The sequence below is a fragment of the Pongo abelii genome, chromosome 10, assembly GCF_028885655.2.
Source record: "Pongo abelii isolate AG06213 chromosome 10, NHGRI_mPonAbe1-v2.0_pri, whole genome shotgun sequence".
NCBI lineage: Eukaryota > Metazoa > Chordata > Mammalia > Primates > Hominidae > Pongo > Pongo abelii.
In genome coordinates, this window is record NC_071995.2 from 65,277,770 (window position 1) to 65,300,453 (window position 22,684).

The following is a 22,684-nucleotide window of genomic DNA, read 5'->3' on the forward strand; positions in this document are numbered from 1 at the left end:
CTCTTTTGCTCAGGCTGGGGTGCAGTGGTGTGATCTTGATTCACTGCAACCTCCACCGCCCGGCTTCAAGCGACTGCCTCCCAGGTTCAAGCAGTTCCCCTGCCTCAGCCTCCCAAGTAGCTGGGATTACAGGCATGTACTACCATGCCTGGCTAATTTTGTATTTTTGGTAGAGACGGGGTTTCACCGTGTTGCCCAGGCTGGTCTTGAACTCCTGACCTTAGGAGATCTGCCTGCCTCGGCCTCCCAAAGTGCTGGGATTACAGGCGTGAGCCACTGGCATCTGGCCCCATAGTGTTTTCTTGATAACACTTTCCTTCATAGCATTTATCTTAGTTCTTAGTTCCACAGGTGCTTACTCATACATGCAATTTAAAAAGTTAATATGCCTTTTACTAGACTGTAATGTAAGCTCCAAGACAGCAAGAATTGTGTGTGCTTTGGTTAGCCCTTATATCAGCAACAACTAGTACAGTATCTGATATGTAGTAGGTTCTTATTACATAGTGTATGAGTATATAACGCCCTTCCCATCTTGACCTCAGCCTATATTCCCATCATCTTCCTGTTAGGTTTCTGTGCTCCACATACTGAACTGTTTCCTTAGTCCTTCACTCTGAGGTGCTCTGTCCTTCCCCACCACCAAAAAAAAAAAAAAAAAAAAGTAATTTAAATCCCAAACCAATTTTTCCCATGCAAACCCGTATTCATCCTTTGAGATCCAACCTAACAGTCAACTCTTGGGTGTGATAATTTCCATATGCTCTTGAGTAGTGTTTTATAAAATGTATTGAGATTTGTGCCCTTAGCACCATACCTAAAAGAGTAAATGCTGAAGAGACATGGATATGCCATGGACAGCTTTCAAACTGGTCAAACAACTTCCTTAATAAGATTAATAGTGTAAATTTTTAATACCACATTTACAGAAGGAATAAATTATTCACAGAACTTTGTGATTTCAGGGTCACCATTTAAAAGTAACTCTTGGTATTATAATAATCTACTTTTTCTGCTTTTTAAAAATATCTATTGCTAATTTTGATAGTGCTCATTTCAACTTTTTAAAATATTTAACCATTAATCATAGATTTTTGAAAATCAGTAGGCTTCTTTATTACAATATAAGTAAGCTTCTTGATGTTAGGGGGGCCAAAGTGTATTCAACTTTTATCTGTCCTTATTTCTTAGTCCTGGGTTTCTTACATAATAGACAGTGAATAAATAAACAATAAGTAAAGAATGAATTGATGCCGGTAGAACCATACAGGACCATAGAACAACTTTTTACTTGGGATTATGTTTTTCTACTTAAATTGATGATCACTGTTTTCTCTGGAAGCAGATGAGTGGCATTGCAGTGGTTCTTAGAGGTCATAACTATTATGGTTATTTAATGGATTTTATTTAAGTAAAACAGTTAAGATGTTTTCAGTACTTTGTGTGCAGGAGTGCCTGCATTAATGTGTTACGCAGTTTTTTCACTGTCCAGAATATTAATGAAAATTAGTCATGTAGTTTTAATTTTGTTTTGTCACATTATAAAATGGGTGAGGGGCTTCCAATTAAGAGAGCTGTGTCCATTTTTTAAAAGTACATGCTTAATTGATCTTGTATTGCCCCAATGTAAATGTAAGCTTTTTTAAAAATTAGCAGTTTTACAGAACGTGGTAAGAATTAAACTATTAGGTTAGTGCAAAAGTAATTGTGGTTTTTGCCATAATACATACTTGCATGTAGTGTAAAACTTTGTCAGATCAGCATTAAATGAACATACTAGTTATTGGAATTATCCTTAAAATTACCTTACATGTAATGCATTTCTAAATTATTAAGTTGTTTTGCCAGCCTTTACCACACAGTTTATTACCCATGTTGCGGACTATCTCCATAGCTGTTTGTCAGTTCAGCTCCAATAGCTGTTTTTTTATTTAAACATGGATTTTGACATTTCTCTGTAGTGTACAAAATAATGTATTTTTACTAAAATTGGATCTGGTTCAAATAAAAGAAAAGAGTGTTAACTAGTTATCTTAGTTGGATTGCTTCCATAAGTGGAGGGGAGCCAAGAATTATGGGACAAGTTCATTTGGCTTTTAAGGAGGTCTTAGGGCTTTATTTGAATGTGATTATCTCATATTCTGAGAAATCACTTTTAAAACAATGAATTGTTTGGTAAGGCATGTGGAGAAGAAAATCTGAGATGCTGTTTATACCTTATTTTACCTGAGGCTCTACTTATCTTGTCCACTATTCAGTCCTTTTCGTTTAAAGCTGAGATTAGATGATTGATCACTCTGGGTTTTTGCCAGGCTGTTCACTGTTAAACCTTCCTTTGGCAGTGGTTCTTAAGGGGAGGGGAGGTGGGAGATGTCAGGGGGAGGAGCTACTTTCTAGAATCACCTCTTCACTATTTTGAAAATAAGCCTGGTGGCTGGGCACAGTGGCTCATGCTTGTAATCCCAACACTGTGGGAGGCCGAGGCAGGCAGATTCCCTGAGGTCAGGAGTTCGAGACCAGCTTGGGCAACATGGTGAAACCCTGTCTCTACTAAAAATACAAAAATTAGCCAGGCATGGTGACAGGCGCCTGTAATCCCAACTACTTGAGAGGCTGAGGCAGGAAAATAGCTTGAACCTGGGAGGTGGAGGTTACAGTGAGCCGAGATCCTGCCACTGCACTCCAGCCTGGGCAACAGAGCAAGACTCCCTCTACAAAAAAAAGAGAATGAAAAAGAAAATAGGCCTGATACCTAGTGATGGATATTTTGGAAAATTTCCAGTAATATGTGATCTTCCCCTGCAATGCAACATACTTGTTTTGAAAGTGTTCTTAATGTTTGGAAGGTGTTCTTAATGTTTATGGTTAAGGGCTTCCTAGATTGAATTCAAATCCCATGTAAAGAAAAAGTAAAGAGGAACTTTTCTCACCTAAAAGCAGTGATGCAATTAATTAGAATGAAAGAGTACTCACTGTAGGTCCTGGTAGTCAATTTGAGATCAAGACTGACCTGGGGAAAATAATTTTGGATAATGGTACCTCATATAAAAGCATATCAGTACTTAAAAAATCTCTCACCGTCTCTTTGGATACAATGAATTTTAAGTACATTATTGCTCTTTTCCTTGGTAGCTTTTAGATTAAATTTATGATCACTTTTTTTAAAAAGTAGATGAGTTTTATAATAAAAGATGTTGCTGTTGAGTGAATGGTATAGCAGTGGATTTGAAAAATCATTATCTTTTTAAATTAATGCTTTAAAATTTTAAAATTAACAAATTTTATTTTATTTTTTTGATAGGTTTATGGCTACAAATGATTTGATGACGGAACTGCAGAAAGATTCCATCAAGTTGGATGATGATAGTGAAAGGAAAGTAGTGAAAATGATTTTGAAGTTACTGGAAGATAAAAATGGAGAGGTACAGAATTTAGCTGTCAAATGGTAAGTTGTTTTTTTACTGGTTGAGTCTTTCTTCCTGCTCCCCCAACCCTGTTTTTAAAAACTCTATGATAAGTTGTAAATTATCTTAGCCTTGTACTATCTCTTTCTGGTGTTTGTATGTAGAATTTTTAGGTGACTAATGTTTAGTCTTTGTATATGGTATATATAGTGTATTTCCTTACAGCATATAAGTTACTAAATGGTATTTTCTTTTAATTCTTACGAAGTGCATGTAGGGAACTCCAAAAACAATGATTCTCTCATTTGTTTCACTATAGCCTACATTTTTAGCTGAGTTAAAGGCCTGCTTGCCTCTGTGTATCTCTGTATTCCAGTGGGGATGAAATTTTAAAATGAAATAATTAAGGAAAATTAAAAACGAATAATAATAACATTCTTTTTTTTTTAAGGCAGGGTCTCACCTTGTCTCCCAGGTGAGAGTGCAGTGGTGTGATCACAGCTCACTGCAGCCTTGACCTCCTGGGCTAAAATCCTCCTGCCTCATTTTTTAAAATTTTCTTGCAGAGACAAGGTCTCACTCTGTGGCCCAGGCTGGTCTCAAACTCCTGGGCTCAAGTGATCCTCCCATCTTAGCCTCCCAAAGTGCTGGGATTATAGGCACGAGCCACCATGCCCAGCCAAAAAACTAATAATAATAAAATTTTTAATAAAGAATAGGAGCAGTTAAACCATAGTTAAAACAACACTGATGATACAATATATATATCATCAGTTGATACGATATACATATGATACAATAGTTACAGAGAGTCTTTTCTAAGAATTATGGAGATTCTGATTGTCTTTGTGTATACAATGCAGTGGGAGCTTCTTGCTATGCATGATGTTGGCAGTTTGGTTTCTTATTTTTAGTAGGGTAAAGAATTTGAGTTCTCAATAAATTCCATTAACATACTGATTTAGTTTATGAATGTCAACTTTTAGAAACCCTTAATTTACATAGTTATTAGTATAAGCTTTAGCCTCATAAAAATTATGGAATTATGTCTTTTTGTACATCATTATATTTGGTATCAATTTAAATAAGCATTATCCCATTGTTATTTCTTTTTAAAGGATTTTAAATTTGTTTTAGCCTAAACTTTTACATATCCCTTGTAAAAGTAAATAAAAATATGAGAACTAATTTATCAGCATAGAATTTCCAGACATGCAATACAAATTTCTTTAACTTGGGACATTTGCAAGTTTAAAATAAAATGGGTGTTTCAAAAAATGGTGTTGTATGGGAGTGGTGGCTTATACCTGTAATCCTAGCACTTTGGGAGGCTGAGGCAGGTGGATCACCTGAGGTCAGGAGTTCGAGACCAGCCTGGGCAACATGTAGAAACCCTGTCTCTACTAAAATACAAAAATTAACCAGGGATGGTGGCGCATGCCTGTAATCCCTGCTACTTGGGAGGCTGAGGCAGCAGAATCGCTTGAACCCGGAAGGTGGAGGTTGCAGGGAGCCAAGATCGTGCCACTGCATGCCAGCCTGGGCGACAGAGCAAGACTGTGTCTCCAAAAAAAAAAAAAAAAGTGTTAAAGAATGATACAAATGAGTCAGTAATTTTACTTTAATTCTTTATCTTTTAATATCTTTTTGCCATGTGCCTAATAAACAAAATTAAACTTTGTTCAAAATATATCCTGAATGTTTCTCAACCTTTTAAAAAAATTAGTCTTTAAAAAAGTAATATTTGTCCCAAATTGAGAGTTGGGAGGTACGTACTTCTTAGTCACTTTAGTATGTATCTTTACTCATTAAGAACCTGAGTGTCTTGACCTTTTGTTGATATTTTACATTTATAATTAGAGGAGTTGGGGAGAAATAACATATTCAAGAAAATAAAGGAATTAGGATATAAATAGAGTAGGAGATAAAATGATAGTAAATAATCTAAGAGCTGGGTCTTGGAGGATGGAAAATCTCAATAGATAGATTATTAAGCAGCCATATCAAAAAATTGGAAAAATTGAACAAAAACTTTCCATTTTTGGAAAAATTGAACAAAGAATTCATCACCCAAAAGAAGGATCCAGAAATATTTCACAGATGTCTTTAAAACCTCAAAGAACAGATAATTCCAGTACAGAGAGTTGTAGTACCGTTCTAGAACATAGGGTAAGTATGAAAACCTTCCAGACTTTTATTTAAATTAAATACTGATAACAGATCCTGACTAATGATAATACTTAAAAAAAAAGAAAGAAAATTATAGACTAGCTTCATTTAAATGTTCAAAATAAAATATAGCAGTGTATTATTAGTAACATACTGTGACTAAGATTTTAAGGGGGCAGTTCAGTATTATATGCTTTATTAATACAGTTATTATGTTAGTAGGTCAAAGGGAGAAAAACTATCTGGTTAGTTGTCAAGACACTAGTAAGAGTCAACATTGAATCTTGATGAAAACAAAACAAAACAAAAGCACTTAGTTTACTTAGTGTAATTAGGGAGGTGAAGAACTTCCAAAAACCAGCATCATACTTGATTTGTCATTAGAGTGAAGAACAGGTTGAAGATGTCTTATCCCACTTGACAGAATTCATCATCTGTTCCAGGTAAAACATGTAACAACATAGGAATTGATAGGTCCTTAAAAGAGTACACATGCATGTACACACACACACACACAAACTTTCTTCAGCCCACGCACGCACACACACACACTTCAGCCCCCGCCCCCGACACACACACATACACACACTTACTTCAGCCCAAAAGTTATAAAATACCAGATACATTCACCCTAAAGTCAGGGACAAGGCAAATATGTGTATCTCTCTGCTGTTTATTTTGAGGGTATTAACCACTTTAAGACAGAGGGGTAGGAAGAAAGTTAGAGGCATAAGAATTGAAAAATATATGTGGAAAAACAAGTCAATTAAGAAAAATTGAATTTACAAAAAGAATTCAGTGAGGTAGGATGTAAAATTTACAAAATTAGTAGCTTTTCATATAAGCTTTTGATAACTAGCTTTTCGTATGGGCAATTAGAAGATACAATAGAAAGGAACACCAATTTATTATAGCAACAGAAAGACAACGTAGGAGTAAATGTAACAAGAAATGTTACAATGGTGACCTTGGATTGCAGTGTTGTGTAGTATAAGGTAAGATTACAGTTTTCTGTTGTTCCAAATTTATGGGAGAAAAATTTTAAAACACTTTAAGATACAAAAATGTACTTGAACAAGCAGAGAGATATCTCATGTCCTTGGATGGGATAACTCCACATCATAAAGTTTTTGGTTCTCTTCAGATTACTTTTATGCTAAACTAATTATAAAAATCATTTAGTTTTTTTCCAGAAACTAGACAAATTGACTAAAGTATATTAGGGTTGAGAGTGAGCATGTGCTGAAGATAGTTAAGAAAACTCTGAATAGGTAGAACAATTGCTGAAGGTAGAGAGGTGTTGGTTAGCCCTATAAATATTATGTCTCTATAATCAAAGCAGTGAGGTAGTGGGGCATTAATAGACCGGTGAGGTAAAATAGAATGTAAAGTATGTTATGAAGGTGGCATCACTGAGAAAAAGATGGACCTTTTTCAAATGACTGGATAATCATTTGATACAATTGTATAATTTTATCATACAACATCTCCAATCAAGGTCACCATTATTCACGTTTTATTTACCATAAATTAGTTTTGCCTGTTACAAAACTTATATAAATGGAATTACATAGTATGTGTTCCTGTGTCTGGCTGTTTTTGCTCTCATAACACCACAAGTTCATCCATGTTGTGTATATTAGTAGTTCATGCCTTTTTATTAATGATTAGTAGTCCATTGATAGTTTGTTTATTCATTTGGTTTCTTTCACGGATTTGACTACTGTGAATAAGTATACAGTGAACGTTTCGTGTACAAGTCCCTTTTAGGACATGTGTCTTTATTTTATTTATTATTATTATTTTTTTGAGACAGAGTCTCGCTCAGTCGCCCTGGCTGGAGTGCAGTGGCTGGATCTCTGCTCACTGCAAGCTCCGCCTCCCGGATTCACGCCATTCTCCTGCCTGAGCCTCCTGACTAGCTGGGACTACAGGTGCCCGCCACCACGCCCAGCTAATTTTTTTGTATTTTTTTAGTAGAGACGGGGTTTCACCGTGTTAGCCAGGATGGTTGCGATCTCCTGACCTCGTAATCCGCCCACCTCGGCTTCCCAAAGTGCTGGGATTACAGGCTTGAGCCACGGCGCCTGGCCGTCTCTTTTACTGATACCCAAGAGTGAAATTGCTCTTGCTCACTTAGCTTTTTATGAAAACGCCAAATTGTTTCCCAAAGTCTATCTACCACTTTATGTGAAAGTACCAGTTGCTCCACATTCTCACCAGCCATTTGGTTGTGTCAGTTTTTAATTTTAGCCACTTCCGTAGGTGTGTAAGTGTGGTTTTAATTTCTATTTCCCTGATAACTAATGATGTCAAGCACTGTTTCCTCTGTTTTTTGGCCATTTGTTTCTTTTGTGCATAGACTTTTTATTATCAAGTTGTAGTTCTTCTCTGAATTTGATGAGCTTAAGTTTTTAATTTTGGTTTTGAATTTACTTTAGTTTGATTTAATTTATAAGTTAATTAAAAATTTTCTTTTATGGTTATTGTTTTCTGTGTCTTAAGAAATCTTTGTTTACCTTAGATTGTAAAGGTTTTCTCCAAATAAGAGTTCTAATTTTAGCTTTACTTTTAGTTCTATGATCTGTCTTGAATTTATTTTTGCAAAGGATATGAGATAGGAATTAACTTTTTCTTTTTTTCTCCAAATGGATATCCAGTTGATGCAGCACCATTTATTGAAAAGACCTTCCTTCCCTACTGAATTACTTTGGCATCCTTGTCAAAAAATCAATTGACTATAAAAGTGTGGGTCTGTTTTTAGATGCTGTTTTGTTCCATTGGTTTATTTGTCTATACTTAATACCAGTACAACAGTTGCATTCATTGTAACTCAGGGTTTATCAACTTGGCATTACTGACTCTTTGGGCCAGATAATTCTTTTTGTTGTTGGGAGCTATGTATTCTGTGTATTGTAGAGTGTTTAGCAGCATCCCTGGCCTTTACTCAGTATTTGCCAATAGCATTCCCACCTCTCCCTGTTGTAACAATCAAAAATGTCTCCAGGCATTGCCAGATGTCTCTTGGAGAGCAAAAATTGCCCTGTTGAGAAACACAGGTGTAGATAAGTGTAAAGTAAAAGGTAATTTAAGTTCTCTAGCTTCATTCTTCCTTTCTCAAGAGTAGTTTAGTTTTTTAGGTCCTTTATATTTCCATGTAAATTTTAGAGTTGTCAGCTTTTATTCTTAAAAATAATCTTGCTTGAATTTTGATTAAAATTGTGTCGAAGCTTTAGGAGTATTTGAGAAGAATTTGTGTATTAACAATACTTAGTCTTTCAACCATGAACCATAGTATCTCATACTTGTTAAAGTCGTTTTTGCTGAGTCCTCAGGATTTTCTACCTAAACAATCATGTCATCAGTGAATATCCCTTTCTTTCAATCCTAATTTTGATAATTTGTGTTCTTTTTTTAATCATCAATTAATTGAATCAGGAACTTACCAGCTTTACTAATCTTAATCAAAGACCTGACTTGTAGGTTTATTAATTTTGTCTGTTTGTTGTCTGTTTCATTGATTTCTTCTGTGATTATTACTTTCCTAATGGCTTTCTTTCTAATTTAAACATATAAAGGTATATATTTTCCTCTAAGTATGTCTTTAGCTACATCCTACAAATTTTGGTGTATTCATTATTCAGTTTGAAATATTTTTAATTTTTGATGTGATTTTTTTTTTTTTTTTTTTTTTAGTCCATTGGTTATTTAGAAGCAGTTTCCAAATATTTGGAGGTTATCTATTTTTTTACTGGTTTATAATTTAATTCTACTGTGGTCAGCGTACTTTCTTTTAACATTTATCGAGATTTGTGGTGTACCACATGGTAGGTCTTGGCAAATGTTTTATATATACTTGAAAGTATATTCTGCAGTTGTTGGGTAAAGTGTTTTATAAGTGTCAGGTCAAGGTATTTGATAGTGTTCAGATTTATATCTTTTCTGAATTTTTTTAAAATTTTTTTTTAGACTCCAGTCTGTCACCCATGCTGGAGTGCAGTGGTGTGATCTTTGCTTACTGCAACCTCCACCTCCCAGGTTCAAGTGATTCTCAGACTGCCTCCCAAGTAACTGTGGTTACAGGCGCACACCATCTCACTCGGCTAATTTTTGTATTTTTGTAGAGACAGGGTTTCACCATGTTGGCCAGGCTGGTCTCGAACTCCTGACCTCAAGTAATCTGCCCACCTCTGCCTCCCAAAGAGCTGGTATTTTAGACGTAAGCCACCATGCCCGGCTGTCCTTTCTGATTTTTTGTTTAGTTGATCTGTTGACTGTTGAGAAGGATGTTAAAACTTTCAACTATGTATTACTTTTCCCTATAGTAAAGTCAGTTTCTTTTTCTTGCATTTTAAAGTTGTATAATGTTAAAGACAAAATTGTTCTGATATTTGTTTAAACAGTAAGAAATACTTTAATCAGGACTATTGTGATAGGTGTAAAGACTATTGCAATAGGAGAAAGAGATTGGTCTCAACTTCAAATACTACAACAAGTGGAAATTTATAGCCAAAAAGCGGAAAGAGTCAGTCAGAGATGGAACATTACCCAAGAACAAACATCAGGGGTGGTGAGATTCTCGCTACAATTGGGCTATGTAGGCCTGGCAAGGACAGGGGCCCACGGTCAAGAACTGCTTGTTGAGAAGAGGGCTCAGACGTGGCTTAGTAAAGTTTGGTCAGAGAGTCTTTGGCAATGACTAGGTACATAAACATTTATAATAGTGGTGTCTTCTTGATGTATGACCCTTTTATGAATATAAGACATTTCTCTATCTCTGGTAATACACCTTACCTTGAAATATATTTTCTCCGATGTTAGTAATATAGCCATTCCCGTTTGTTTCAAGATTGGTGTATGTGCATATGTATCTTTTTTATTTCTTGTTTTATCTGTTTTTATTTTAAAATTGTTTGTGGTAGATAGCAGGTAGTTAAGTCTTGTTTTTTCTTTTATTCGGTTTTATAATTTCTGCCCTTTATTTTTTTTTTAGTTTTTAAATACAGCATTTAAATTTTTTATTATTTTTATTTTATTTGTTTGAGACAGAGTTTTGCTCTTGTTGCCTAGGCTAGAGTGCAGTGGCGCCATCTCAGCTAACCACAACCTGTGCCTCCCAGGTTCAAGTGATTCTCCTGCCCCAGCCTCCCGAGTAGCTGGGATTACAGGCATGCACCACCACGTCCAGCTAATTAATAATAACATTCTCTTTTTTTAAGGCAGGGTCTCACCCTGTCACCCAGGTGAGAGTGCAGTGGTGTGATCATGGCTCACTGCAGCCTTGACTTCCTGGGCTCCAGTGATCCTCACCTCAGCCTCCCGAGTAGCTGGGACCACAGGTGCATGCCACCACACCCAGCTAATTTTAGTATTTTTGTTAGAGACAGGGTTTCACCATATTGCCCAGGCTGGGCAAGTTCAAGGAGCCCATTTGCCTCAGTCTCCCAAAGTGCTCGGATTACAATCGTGACTCACCACTATTCTGCTGAAAGCTATAACTCTTTAAATTCATTTTTTGAGTTCCTTTTAACTTCGCTCCCAATTTTTATTATTTTATATTTGGTCTCTCCATGTATCTGTCATGTTTCAGTTATCACTGCCTTCATTTTGGATTAGGCTATATTTAACCTTTCAGTTTTTTTATTTTTATCTTTTCTTTTAAATCACCAAATTGACCTGCCTACTACTTCTCTGGTCAAGCAGTCAGCAGTCATCAATTGAGCATCTATTTGAGACACTGATCTGAGCATTTATCAAATTAAATTTTCATGATGTTACTTATGCTTGAAAAAATGCATTGGCTTCCAGTTTTATCACATTTCAAGTCATTGACCAGACATTAAGAGTTCTCTGTAATATCATAGGTGGTTATTTTTCCTATGGTGTTTTCCATCTGCCTTTTGTATAAAGCAGTTCTTTTTACTCCTAATTTCTTTCAATATGCATTCTACTTGTTTTAGTCTCTGTTCTTTACAAGAGCTTGTTTCCTCATTTGAAATGCTTTTCTTTTCTAACTATCTCATGAAAGTTCAGTACCAGCCTGGCGTGGTGGCTTATGCCTGTAATCCCAGCACTTTGGGAGGCCAAGGCGGGTGGATCACTTGAGGTCAGGAGTTCGAGACCAGCCTAGTCAACATGGTGAAACCCCGTCTCTACTAAAAATACAAAAATTAATGGGACATGTTGGTACACACTTGTAGTCCCAGCTACTTGGGAGGCTGAGGCATGAGAATCACTTGAACCTCGAAGGCTGAGGTTACACTGAGCCAACATCACACCACTGCATTCCAGCCTGGCGACAAAGCAAGACGGTGTCTCAAAAAAAAAAAAAAACAAAAAAAACCTAAAAATCTGACTGTTAATGTTCAGTCTCTTACCCTATAAATGCTGACATTGCATTTAAAAGTTTTTTTTAATTTGGTTTTAATCATGCCAGAGTAGTGAATGCCTTCTTTATTTCATAAATAGTTAACGTGAGTTCCTTAGTTCATCAACCAGAGGGTTAAGTTTTTGAAGATAGGGGCCATACTGTCTTTGTTATTCAATAATTTTGAATACAGTGACTTCTTAATATAGGGGTCCTTAAACCCTGGGCCATGGACCCGTACAGATCCTTGGCCTGTTGGGAACTGGGCTGCACAGCAGGAGGAGAGCAGAGGGCGAGCCAGCATTACTGCCTGAGCTTTGCCTCCTGTCAGATCAGTGGTGGCATTCGATTCTCATAGGAGCACGAACCCTATCGTAAACTGTGCGTGCAAGGGATCTAGGTTGCATGCTCCTTATGAGAATCTAATGCCTGATGATCTGAGGTCGAACAGTTCATCTTGAAACTGCCTCCCCTGCAAATCCATGGAAAAATTGTCTTCCATGAAATCGGTCCCTGCTGCCAAAATGGTTGGGAACTGCTGTCTTAATGAGATTCATGTACCAAACTTACCTACTAAACTCTATGGGAAGAACACAAAGGAAGGACTATCCTCCATCCTCAAGAAATGGTTCAATTGGTGGACATAATGCAAACTTGTAACAACATCCATAATAGTAATGAGAAAAGTATATGCAAGGTGCTTTGGGAGCACAGGGTAGTGTAGTATTCACTTGTTTTCATCTTTACAACCAGTTACTTTATGCTTTTAACATTTAGACAAGAATATAAAAGGCACATTGTTTTATAAATCTCCTCAAGGAGATTCAAGGGCAGTGGAAATTCTTTTGGTTCATGAGGTGGTGTTTGGTAATAGAAAGAAAGAGTCAAAGTTGGCAAAGTGATGCAGGTTTAGTGTCCTTTATCTGGAATGCTTGTGACCAGAGTGTTTCATATTTTGTATTTTTCCAGATTTTGGAATATTTGCATATACAAAATGAGATAACTTGGGAATGGAACCCAAGTCTAAACATGAAAGTCATTTATGTTTTATATATATCTCTTACACACATAGCCCGAAGGTAATTTTATATGATATTTTTAGTAATTCTGTACATTGAAGATAGGAAGGCGAAAAAATAATAATTCTCTGCACGAAACAAAGCTTTGACTGACCAGCACACGAGGTCAGGTGTGGAATTTTCCACCATGGCACTCAAAGAGTTTTGAATTTTTAGATGAGGGATGCTAAATCTATATGTTGGATGGAACTTCCGTTGTAGGAAAAACTTCTTGTTCGGAGCAGACTCCTAATTCACCTATTGATTGATTGATTAATTGAGACAGCGTCTCCTCTGGCTCAGGCTAGAGTGCAGTGGTACAATCTCGGCTCACTGCAACCTCCGCCTCCTGGGTTTAAGCAATTCTTGTGCCTCAGCTTCCCAAGTAGCTGGGACTACGGGCACATACCAGCACACCCAGCTAATTTTTTTTTGTATTTTTAGTAGGCATGGGGTTTCACCATGTTGGCCAGGCTGGTCTCCAACTCCTGGTCTCAAGTGATCCACCCACCTTGGCCTCCCGAAGTGCTGGGATTACAGGTGTGAGCCACTGCATCTGGCCTTACCTTATTATTAAAAAGTTTTGTGCCAGCCATGGTGTTGTGCCCTTGTAGTCCTAGTTACTCAGGAGGCTGAAGTGGGAGGATTGCTTGAGCCCAGGAGTTCAAGGCCAGTGTGAACAACAGTGAGACCCTGTCTCTCAAAAAAATGAAAAATAAGTTTTCTGTGTATTTGTCAACTAATTAGCTTTAGGGGTATGACATGGGGTATGATATGGAAAGCAGCTTCAGTTTCATGATACTAGGATGGAAATCAATGAGAAAAACTTGGAAACCAACTGCAAAAATCTTAACCAATCACAATTTTTTATGTCATTTGTATACTATTTGTGATACAGACATGGTATATACTTCATCTTGAAAGTTCTAGGCGGAAAGGTTAACATTTCTACTTATGTATTTTCCTGTTTTTGTGCTTATCCAGCTTTTTTAAAACAATTTCTTCTTTGTATTACAGTCTTGGCCCTTTAGTGAGTAAAGTGAAAGAATACCAAGTAGAGACAATTGTAGATACCCTCTGCACTAACATGCTTTCTGATAAAGAACAACTTCGAGACATTTCAAGTATTGGTCTTAAAACAGTAATTGGAGAACTTCCCCCAGCTTCCAGTGGTAAGCAAGAGCACATTTTTCTTCCTATTTCTTTTTGTGTGGAGGTATTTCTCCCCACCTTTTTTTCCCCTTCTGGCCAAGGAGGGAGGGAAGTGGCTGTCCTTACAGATCTTCATAGGAGTCCCTTTGGACAATTAAGAAAAGTAAGGCGTGAAGCCTTATTTTTCTTAGAAATAAATTAAATGTTAAATGAATATTTCGATTGAACTTGTACGTAATATGAATTTCAGTGAAGGATTTTTATATGTTGGAGCAAGATTTGATACTGTGTGTACCATGACTGCAGACTAGAGTTATGCCAACCTATGCAGTGAGGGAAGAGATAACCAAAATATTGCGTCCTGATAAGTTCTCTGTTTCCAGTATTAATTTACTTTGCGTCAGTATTTGCTATGTAAAATTTAACACCATTCAGACATAGCTGTGAAATAGTTCAGTTTACTAGTAGCTTTAATTAAAGCTGAACCTTTTACAGCTACTTGGTAATTAAACAAATTTAAAACTATGATTAATGTATTTGTCAACTAATTAGCTTTTGGCCTTTGATAGAAATGTATAGGTGATATAAATTTTAGAATTGGTCTTGACTACTAAACTATTGCTAAAATTAGCAGGCTAAAAGTTATTGTCTCATCTGCAAAAGGTGAGATTATCACCTATTTCATGGGAAGATTTAGATCGGTAATAATGTAGTCTGGGGGCCGGGCGAGGTGACTCACGCCTATAATCTCAGCACTTTGGGAGGCCAAGGCAGGCGGATCACCTGAGGCTGGGAGTTCGAGACCAGCCTGACCAACATGGAGAAACCCCGTCTCTACTAAAAATACAAAATTAGCCAGGCGTGGTGGTGCATGCCTGTAATCCCAGCTACTTGGGAGGCTGAGGCAGGAGAATCACTTTAACTCAGGAGGCGGAGGTTGTGGTGAGCCGAGATGGTGCCATTGCACTCCAGCCTGGGGAACAAGAGTGAAACTCCGTATCAAAAAAAATAAAAAAACAAAAAAATAAATAATGTAATCTGGGTACGTTATTTTCACTCATGTACTTAAATCATTCACTGTGCTAGTTTTCATGCTAAAGGCTGCATACGTAAACTAGTCTAAACATCAATCATACGTGAGGTCTTACTATTCCTTCTAGTTTGTAGATGGGAGAACTGAAATTCAGAGAGATTAGGTTAATTCACCCAAAGTTGAGTGAGTAATTGGGTAAAAATTCAAATCCATTATCTTTTAATCCAAAAAGGATGCTTTCTTCAATGTATCATACCAGTGTTATTTTACCTTTATTAAATAGTTACTTATTTCAATAAAACATTTCACCAACTCAGAAGTATGTTATTTATAATTGTATTAGCTATGTATATATTTTTTAATTTTTTTTCTCTCATTGAAATGTGTTTGCATTGAGCCAATTTCCGGTTCTTACAAGAATTTTTTTAACCATTCAGATTCTTACTTTCACAGTGACTTGTTCTTTTTCTTCTCTCATCAGTAACAACATGACCTACTGTAAGTAGTAACAATTCTGATTTATGAATCCTGGAACGAGGGTTCTGCTTTATAATGAAGTTACGGAATCTTTGGGTTGGAAAGGACCTTATTAAAAGTTATGGCTAATTTTTTTTTTTTTTTTTTAAGAAGCTGCTAAGCATTGGAGCTCAGAATATATGCTTTTTAATTCACTGAAGTTTAAAAGGCTAGTCTACTAGAAAAGACTCAAATAGAGAAAACTCTCCTTGCTGCTTTTCAATCTAGGTGTGCAAGCACTACAGCTACTACTGGCTCCATAGCTAGCATTCATACCAATGCATACAGATTATCCAGTAGATAGAATAGTTATCTATCTACTATTACTAGTTATCTATGATATCTACTATTATCCAGTAGAAAGAATCTGCTGACATCTGTATTGTTTTCTGTGTCCTTTACCCCTTCTGAAGTTGTCATCTCTAATTCTTTATGTCTAATAAGTTATTTTATTGAAAAGCAGCCTGTTTTGAAAGATGTGTTTTTCTCCCACAGATCTCCTGTGTCTCATGATCAAGTGTGGAGTTGTTAAATATTTGGTCTAATTCTTGTTTATTTCTAATAAGTTATTTTATTGAAAAGCAGCCTGTTTTGAAAGATGTGTTTTTCTGCCCTGGATCTCTTGTGTCTCATGATCAAGTGTGGAGTTGTTAAATATTTGGTAACTACCATGAATATAAGAGGGAATTCAACATGCTTGCCTTGAAATTATTATTGGCTTCTTCTTCATGCAGGCTCTGCATTAGCTGCTAATGTATGTAAAAAGATTACTGGACGTCTTACCAGTGCAATAGCAAAACAGGAAGATGTCTCTGTTCAGCTAGAAGCCTTGGATATTATGGCTGATATGTTGAGCAGGTAAGTGTGCCTGTTTATTTCCGTTACTTGTAATACAGATACTACATTAATTTACTAAAAAACCCTTTCTGGTAAATATAATAAAGCTTGGTCAAAAATTATTCATATTTAATTGGTGGCTGTTTTATCAATTTGTGTGATTGGGAGTGAGGGGGAAATAAGCTAATTACACTAACGTATAAGTATATAATATTGTATAGTAAACATTTTATAGTTCTTAAAGTAATAAAATTTGTGATTTTTAATTTTTGGTAGCACAGTTCATGTTTTGTTTTACTCATATATTCTTGCATTCAGTGATGTATTTAGATAAGGAGATGCGCTGGTAGTTACAGATTTTCCAGTTAAAAGAATGCTGGTAATCTTCAGTAACCATATTAATAGTGCATATTTTAGGGGAGGGAGGACCTTGGCTTTTATGTATTTGTTGCTTTTTCACTTTCCTTTGGAAGTCAGATGTTAGAACATAGACAGACCTAAGCAACTCCTAGGAGAAAATACCTTAAAGGACCTGTCAATTTCTGATTCTCATATTCATTATAGGCCACCATTATTTGTGTGTATGTTTTTTGTGGCAAATTCATTTCAACTTAAAAACAATCAAGTGCCTTCACGTGGGTGTGTGGGTGTGTGTGTATAAAGTGAGGAGCTATCATCCTGGCACTGAAAGAGCTTATACTTTATGATAAGACATAAGAACACAAATGGCTACAGGGCAGAATGGGACTAAAGACTAACTGGGAGCATAGTGTGTTTTGGGTTTTAAAATGGAAGGATTCAAGAAAATTGTTTTTATGGAAGGTGGCATTTGAATTGGGTTTTGAAGAATGGGTAGCACTTCAATAGGTAGATGTGCCCAGGTGTAGAATACATAAGTAGTATACGAATGGGGAAGCATATTCTAGTTTTCTAGAATACAGAATGAATAGAAAAGCAGTAGGAAATCATTCTGATAGATTGGGGTCATGTTGAGGTGGATGAGGAATTTATGTTTAATTTGATAAACTGAAAATTCAGACTTTTTGTCCTGTGTGTGATTTAATCACGAATGCTGATTGTCCTGGCACAAGTTTGGGTAGTAGTGACTCATTGAACTATACACTTTAGATGATTTGGAAGAGGGGTGTTGGAACAACAGGAACAATGAGACTATATATAGAGGAAAGCCAATAAGGGAGAGGGAGAACTCAAGAGAATCTCAGTTTTTTAGTGTTGTGAATCCCCTCCTAAAAAAGCAATACAGAAAGTCAGAATACAGAAAATCATTTAGATTTCTTTTTTTTTTTCCTTGAGATGGAGTCTCTCTCTGTCACCCAGGCTGGAGTGCAGTTCTGTGATCTCAGCTTACTACAACCTCCACCTCCTGGGTTCAAGTGATTCTCCTGCCTCAGCTTCCTGAGTAGCTGGGATTACAGGTGCCCACCACCTCGCCTGGCTAATTCTTGTATTTTTAGTAGAGGCAGGGTTTTACCATGTTGGTCAGGGTGGTCTCCAACGCCTAACCTCAAGTTATCCACCCGCCTCAGCCTCCCAAAGTGCTGGGTTTATAAGCATGAGCCACCGTGCCTGGCACAGAAAATCATTTAGAGATTTTGGAAGGAGAAAGTGACAAGATTATTGTGTGGTTTTGGTTGTTGTTGTTTGTGTTTGGTTTTGGTTTTGAGACAGGTTTTGGCCCAGGCTGGAGTGCATTGGCATGATCATGGCTCATTGCAACCTCAATTTACCAGGCTCTGGTGATCCTCCCACTTCAGCCTCCTGAGCAGCTGGGACTACAGGCATGCACCACCACACGCAGCTAATTTTTGTGTTTTTTTAGAGATGAGGTTTTGTCATTTTGCCCAGGCTGGTCTCGAACTCCTGGGGTCAAGCGATCTGCCTGCCTCAGCCTCCCAAAGTGCCGGGATTACAGGTGTGAGCCATCACACCTAACCTTGTGGTTTTTGGTTTTTTTTTAATACTTTCCCAAGCCCATCAATTAGATATCCTATAATTGGGGATTTAGGTCTAGATTCCCAGAGTCAGTTTGGCAATGTAAATTTCAATGCTGCATTCACTTAGCTCAGGTTTCAGTTGCATTGGTAGATAAAGTGATAATTTAATTTTCCTTTCACTATGAATTAGTCTCAACTAAATTTGTGTTCTGAATATTTGCATTGAGGTCAGAGGCCAGACATTTAGTAGTGGCCAGGCATCTTGAATTCATTTGTTTTTTTCTTTCTTTTTTTTATTTTATTTTAAGGCAAGGAGGACTTCTTGTTAATTTCCATCCTTCAATTCTGACCTGTCTACTTCCCCAGTTGACCAGCCCTAGACTTGCAGTGAGGAAAAGAACCATTATCGCTCTTGGCCATCTGGTTATGAGCTGTGGAAATATAGTTTTTGTAGATCTTATTGAACATCTGTTGTCAGAGTTATCCAAAAATGATTCTATGTCAACAACAAGAACCTACATACAATGTATTGCTGCTATTAGTAGGCAAGCTGGTCATAGAATAGGTAAGAAATCTTTAAAAGTTTTAAAGTTTTCTTTAATTAAAAAAATTCTAATGCATGTTTTTAAAGAACCATTATGCTTTTCTTAGGTGAATACCTTGAGAAGATAATTCCTTTGGTGGTAAAATTTTGCAATGTAGATGATGATGAATTAAGAGAGTACTGTATTCAAGCCTTTGAGTCATTTGTAAGAAGGTAAGTTTTTAAGATCTCTATTTTTTACAAAAAGTTTTTCCTTAAGAATAGAATCATAACGTCTATATTAGGTGTGTGAGGAGAAGCGGCCTTTTGGATTTCAAATATAACAGACAATACAGTATTTGAAACTAATGTCATCTTGCTATTATAAAATGTGGTCATCACATTTATTTTGAAAATTTTTCTTGTCATTGTTAGGACTTTATTTAAAGAATTTTGGAAAGGTATTTATAATTATTTTGGGTTTACTTTGGAAGGGAAGAAATGCCAGTGTAATAATGTAGTCTGCACTGAAAGCCCAGCAGAATAAATTATTCGTCAGAAATAAGTAGTGAATTGTCTTTTCAACAGTTTCTTAGGTCACATCCATTTTGCTAGGTCAGTGATTCTCATTTGGAAACTGATTCTAATATATAAGCTTAGTAAAAGTTGTGTATTTGTGTACTAGAAGGCAATACAAGATAAGTAACATTATTTTTCCTCTTGACTAATGCAGTAACATGGTGTCTTGAGACCTTACTGGTTGTTTTCTGCATTTATCCCTTGACACTCCTGGTTTTGAGAAGTGGCTTTTAATCATACCATATTCTGAAAATCAGAAATTGTTGGATTCATTTTTGTTCCTTTAGTTGAGAAACACAAAGTATTCTTTTATTTACTGGCCCTGTGGGCATTTATATGTTCTGTCCTCTCATTACATCGCTAGAAGACCAAGCCTAGGTGAATATGCACTGGCATTTCCACAAATAATCCTAGTTACTGAAGAGCACATTCATCTGGGTTTGGTTTTCTAATAACATGTTGATTATATACCAATTTCTGCCTATACTGCCACACATTAACCATAACATAGTTAAAATGGGGATTAGGGGAGTTCATCTTAAAATTGGTTAAATAAGTACAATTTGAAAGGTAAACCTTTTAAAATAGTAAATCCATGGGAGAGAAAGAGCAACAATCATTGGTGCTAGATAGTCTGGGAACTACTCTCCTATGTTATTGCTGGTAATAAAGCAAAATGTGGCAGATAATGAATCAAGGAGTGAAATACAGCTCTTCAAGGCAGCTTTTGTTTTTGTCTTTAGATGTCCTAAGGAAGTATATCCTCATGTTTCTACCATTATAAATATATGTCTTAAATATCTTACCTATGATCCGAATTATAATTACGATGATGAAGATGAAGATGAAAATGCAATGGATGCTGATGGTGGTGATGATGATGATCAAGGTATTTCAAATTAAATAGAATCTTTTAAATTTTTGTGAAAGACAGTGTTATAGATGGAGATGATTCTTAGTGCAAATTGTACTGTTTGTTTTATTTAGTTATAATAGTGAAAAGGGAAATGATCTCAATATTTGACAACAGCAAATTAAGTTAGAGAGCATCCATGTATTGAACTGTTATGCAACACATTAAAAAATCATGTCTAAAAATCATTCATTAATGCTATTAATAAGGTGAGTGAAAAGTAGGTAGCAAAAATTGCTCACCATGTCCCAATTTTATTTCTTTAAGTATACAGAAAAAAATCTGTATATTTATAACTAGTATCATTACTGCTTGTTTTCTCTTGGCTAGCAACTATATATGATTTTTGGTTTTAAGTACTATTCAAATTTTCTACAAAGCATTTTTGTAAGGAGATAAACTAAGGTTTTAGGAAGAATTGAATCTGTAGATATACATATTTAGGGCAGCTTGGTTTGAAAGAATATTAGTTTGTTTATTCATAGTTCATGAAAAATTCTAAATACTGTTCGAGGCCCCATTTAACGTTCATTAATGGCTTACAACATTTCTGAGGCTCCTAAGATTGATGTCATCACCTGATGATTTATGATATTTACTCTGGAAAGTAGTAGCAGCACTTCAAGGACATAGGGGTTGCTCATGTCAGTTGTTTCTGTTTGTATTGGAAGAATCATAATAACAGATATTTAAGTTGGTAAATTACTAGGTAAACAGGTTGGTGGATTTTTTGTTATTTTTGAGAATACTTTTTAGTTTGATTCTTTGAATGAATTTGCATAACAGCTTTCCTATCAAGTCAGTAATTTCACCCATCTTTAAAAAACAACTACCAAAAGAGTTTCTTAACACCATATACTCCTCTAGCAGCTGCTGCCTAGTTTCTCTCCTCCACAACAGAACTCCTTTAAAGAATGCAGTTCAGTTTTCTTTTTTCCATTCTCTCTTGAATCCACTCCTCCAGTGATGGACGAGATTGCAAATGTTTGACTCTGCCTATCGTATTACTCAGTCTCAGCAACATTTCTTTATTTAGCTTCCGGGATACCATTCTAGCCTGGATGTAGTCCTATCATTGTGATTACTCCAGTCTTCCATGCTGTTTCTTCTTCTTCACCCTGACCACTGTACTTAGAGTATCCCAAGGCTCAGTCCTTGAACTTACCTGTTATACTCTTGATTTCTTTGTTGATCTCATCTAGTCTCCTGGCTTTAATATCAATATGCTGGCAACCCAGATCCTATCTTTAATCCATATCTCGCTTGTGAATCCAGATTCATATGCAACTGCTTAATTCATATTGCTGCTTGGATATCTAAAATATCTTTTCCCTGCCCCTTCTCCATCTCCCACCTAACCTGTTCTTCTTTAGCCTTTTCCATCTCAGAATGGTACCTCCATTCTTCTTAGTTGATCAGGCCAAAAACCTTGCAATCATACCTGATTCCTTTTTCACACATCCCTCAGCTAGTCTTCTCCCTCAGAACTATCTTTCATTTTATTGTTTTTATTTTGTTTATCACACTTAGTAACTTTCTGACATACTGTAATTGATGGTCTCCTACCTATTAGAATGTAAGTTTCATGAAGGCTAGACATTTTAATCTCTTGATTGACTGCTTTATTCCAGTGCCTAGGACAGTGCTTGATGCACAGGCAATCAATAAATGGGTTGTATTAATGAAGGGAAACCTTAGCTTATATTTTAATATGAATATCTTTTGAAGAAAGCAGTAGCAATGTATATTCCAGGTTTTGAATTTTGTTTTTTTGTGTGCTGTATAACAAACCAGGTACTTCACCTGCTTTATCACTTAATATGAATTATACCCATTAAATGACTTTCTACCATGGTGTTTTTGTGATTTATAAAATCAACATAATTTTAGTGAATAAGGACATTTGTTAATTTTTTATAATCTTGTTTTTAATAAAGCTTATATTTCTGGGATGCAATTACCGTAGTGTATTGACATGGAAAAAATTTTATGTGCTCTTAACTTGATAGTATATTTTGGCAGTATCTTTTAACTTTATTTAAATAGATATTGGTAAATAAGCAAATGTCTTGCATTTAGCAGTATTTGTATTTTCCTATAATGTGCTAAGGTGAATTTTAAGCTTTTGAGTTGGAAAGTTTTATTATTTTATTATATACTGTAGAATCTTCTAAGGCC

At 36.1% G+C, this 22,684-nt stretch overlaps 1 protein-coding gene and 1 long non-coding RNA gene across 4 annotated transcripts in view; one reads left to right on the top strand and one right to left on the bottom strand.

The window, feature by feature from the left end:
• CAND1 (cullin associated and neddylation dissociated 1) overlaps positions 1-22,684 on the top strand; it is a 43,688-nt gene that overhangs the window by 8,526 nt on the left and 12,478 nt on the right. For 2 of the 3 annotated variants that reach the window (NM_001133048.2, XM_054526475.2), the window contains 6 exon segments: positions 3,302-3,445; positions 14,016-14,170; positions 16,434-16,557; positions 18,800-19,056; positions 19,143-19,248; positions 20,337-20,482. In NM_001133048.2, coding sequence (NP_001126520.1) covers positions 3,302-3,445; positions 14,016-14,170; positions 16,434-16,557; positions 18,800-19,056; positions 19,143-19,248; positions 20,337-20,482 — 932 coding nt within the window. 3 annotated transcript variants of the gene reach the window in all.
• LOC129049152 (uncharacterized) overlaps positions 1-22,684 on the bottom strand; it is an 85,601-nt gene that overhangs the window by 7,854 nt on the left and 55,063 nt on the right. The window lies entirely within an intron of this gene.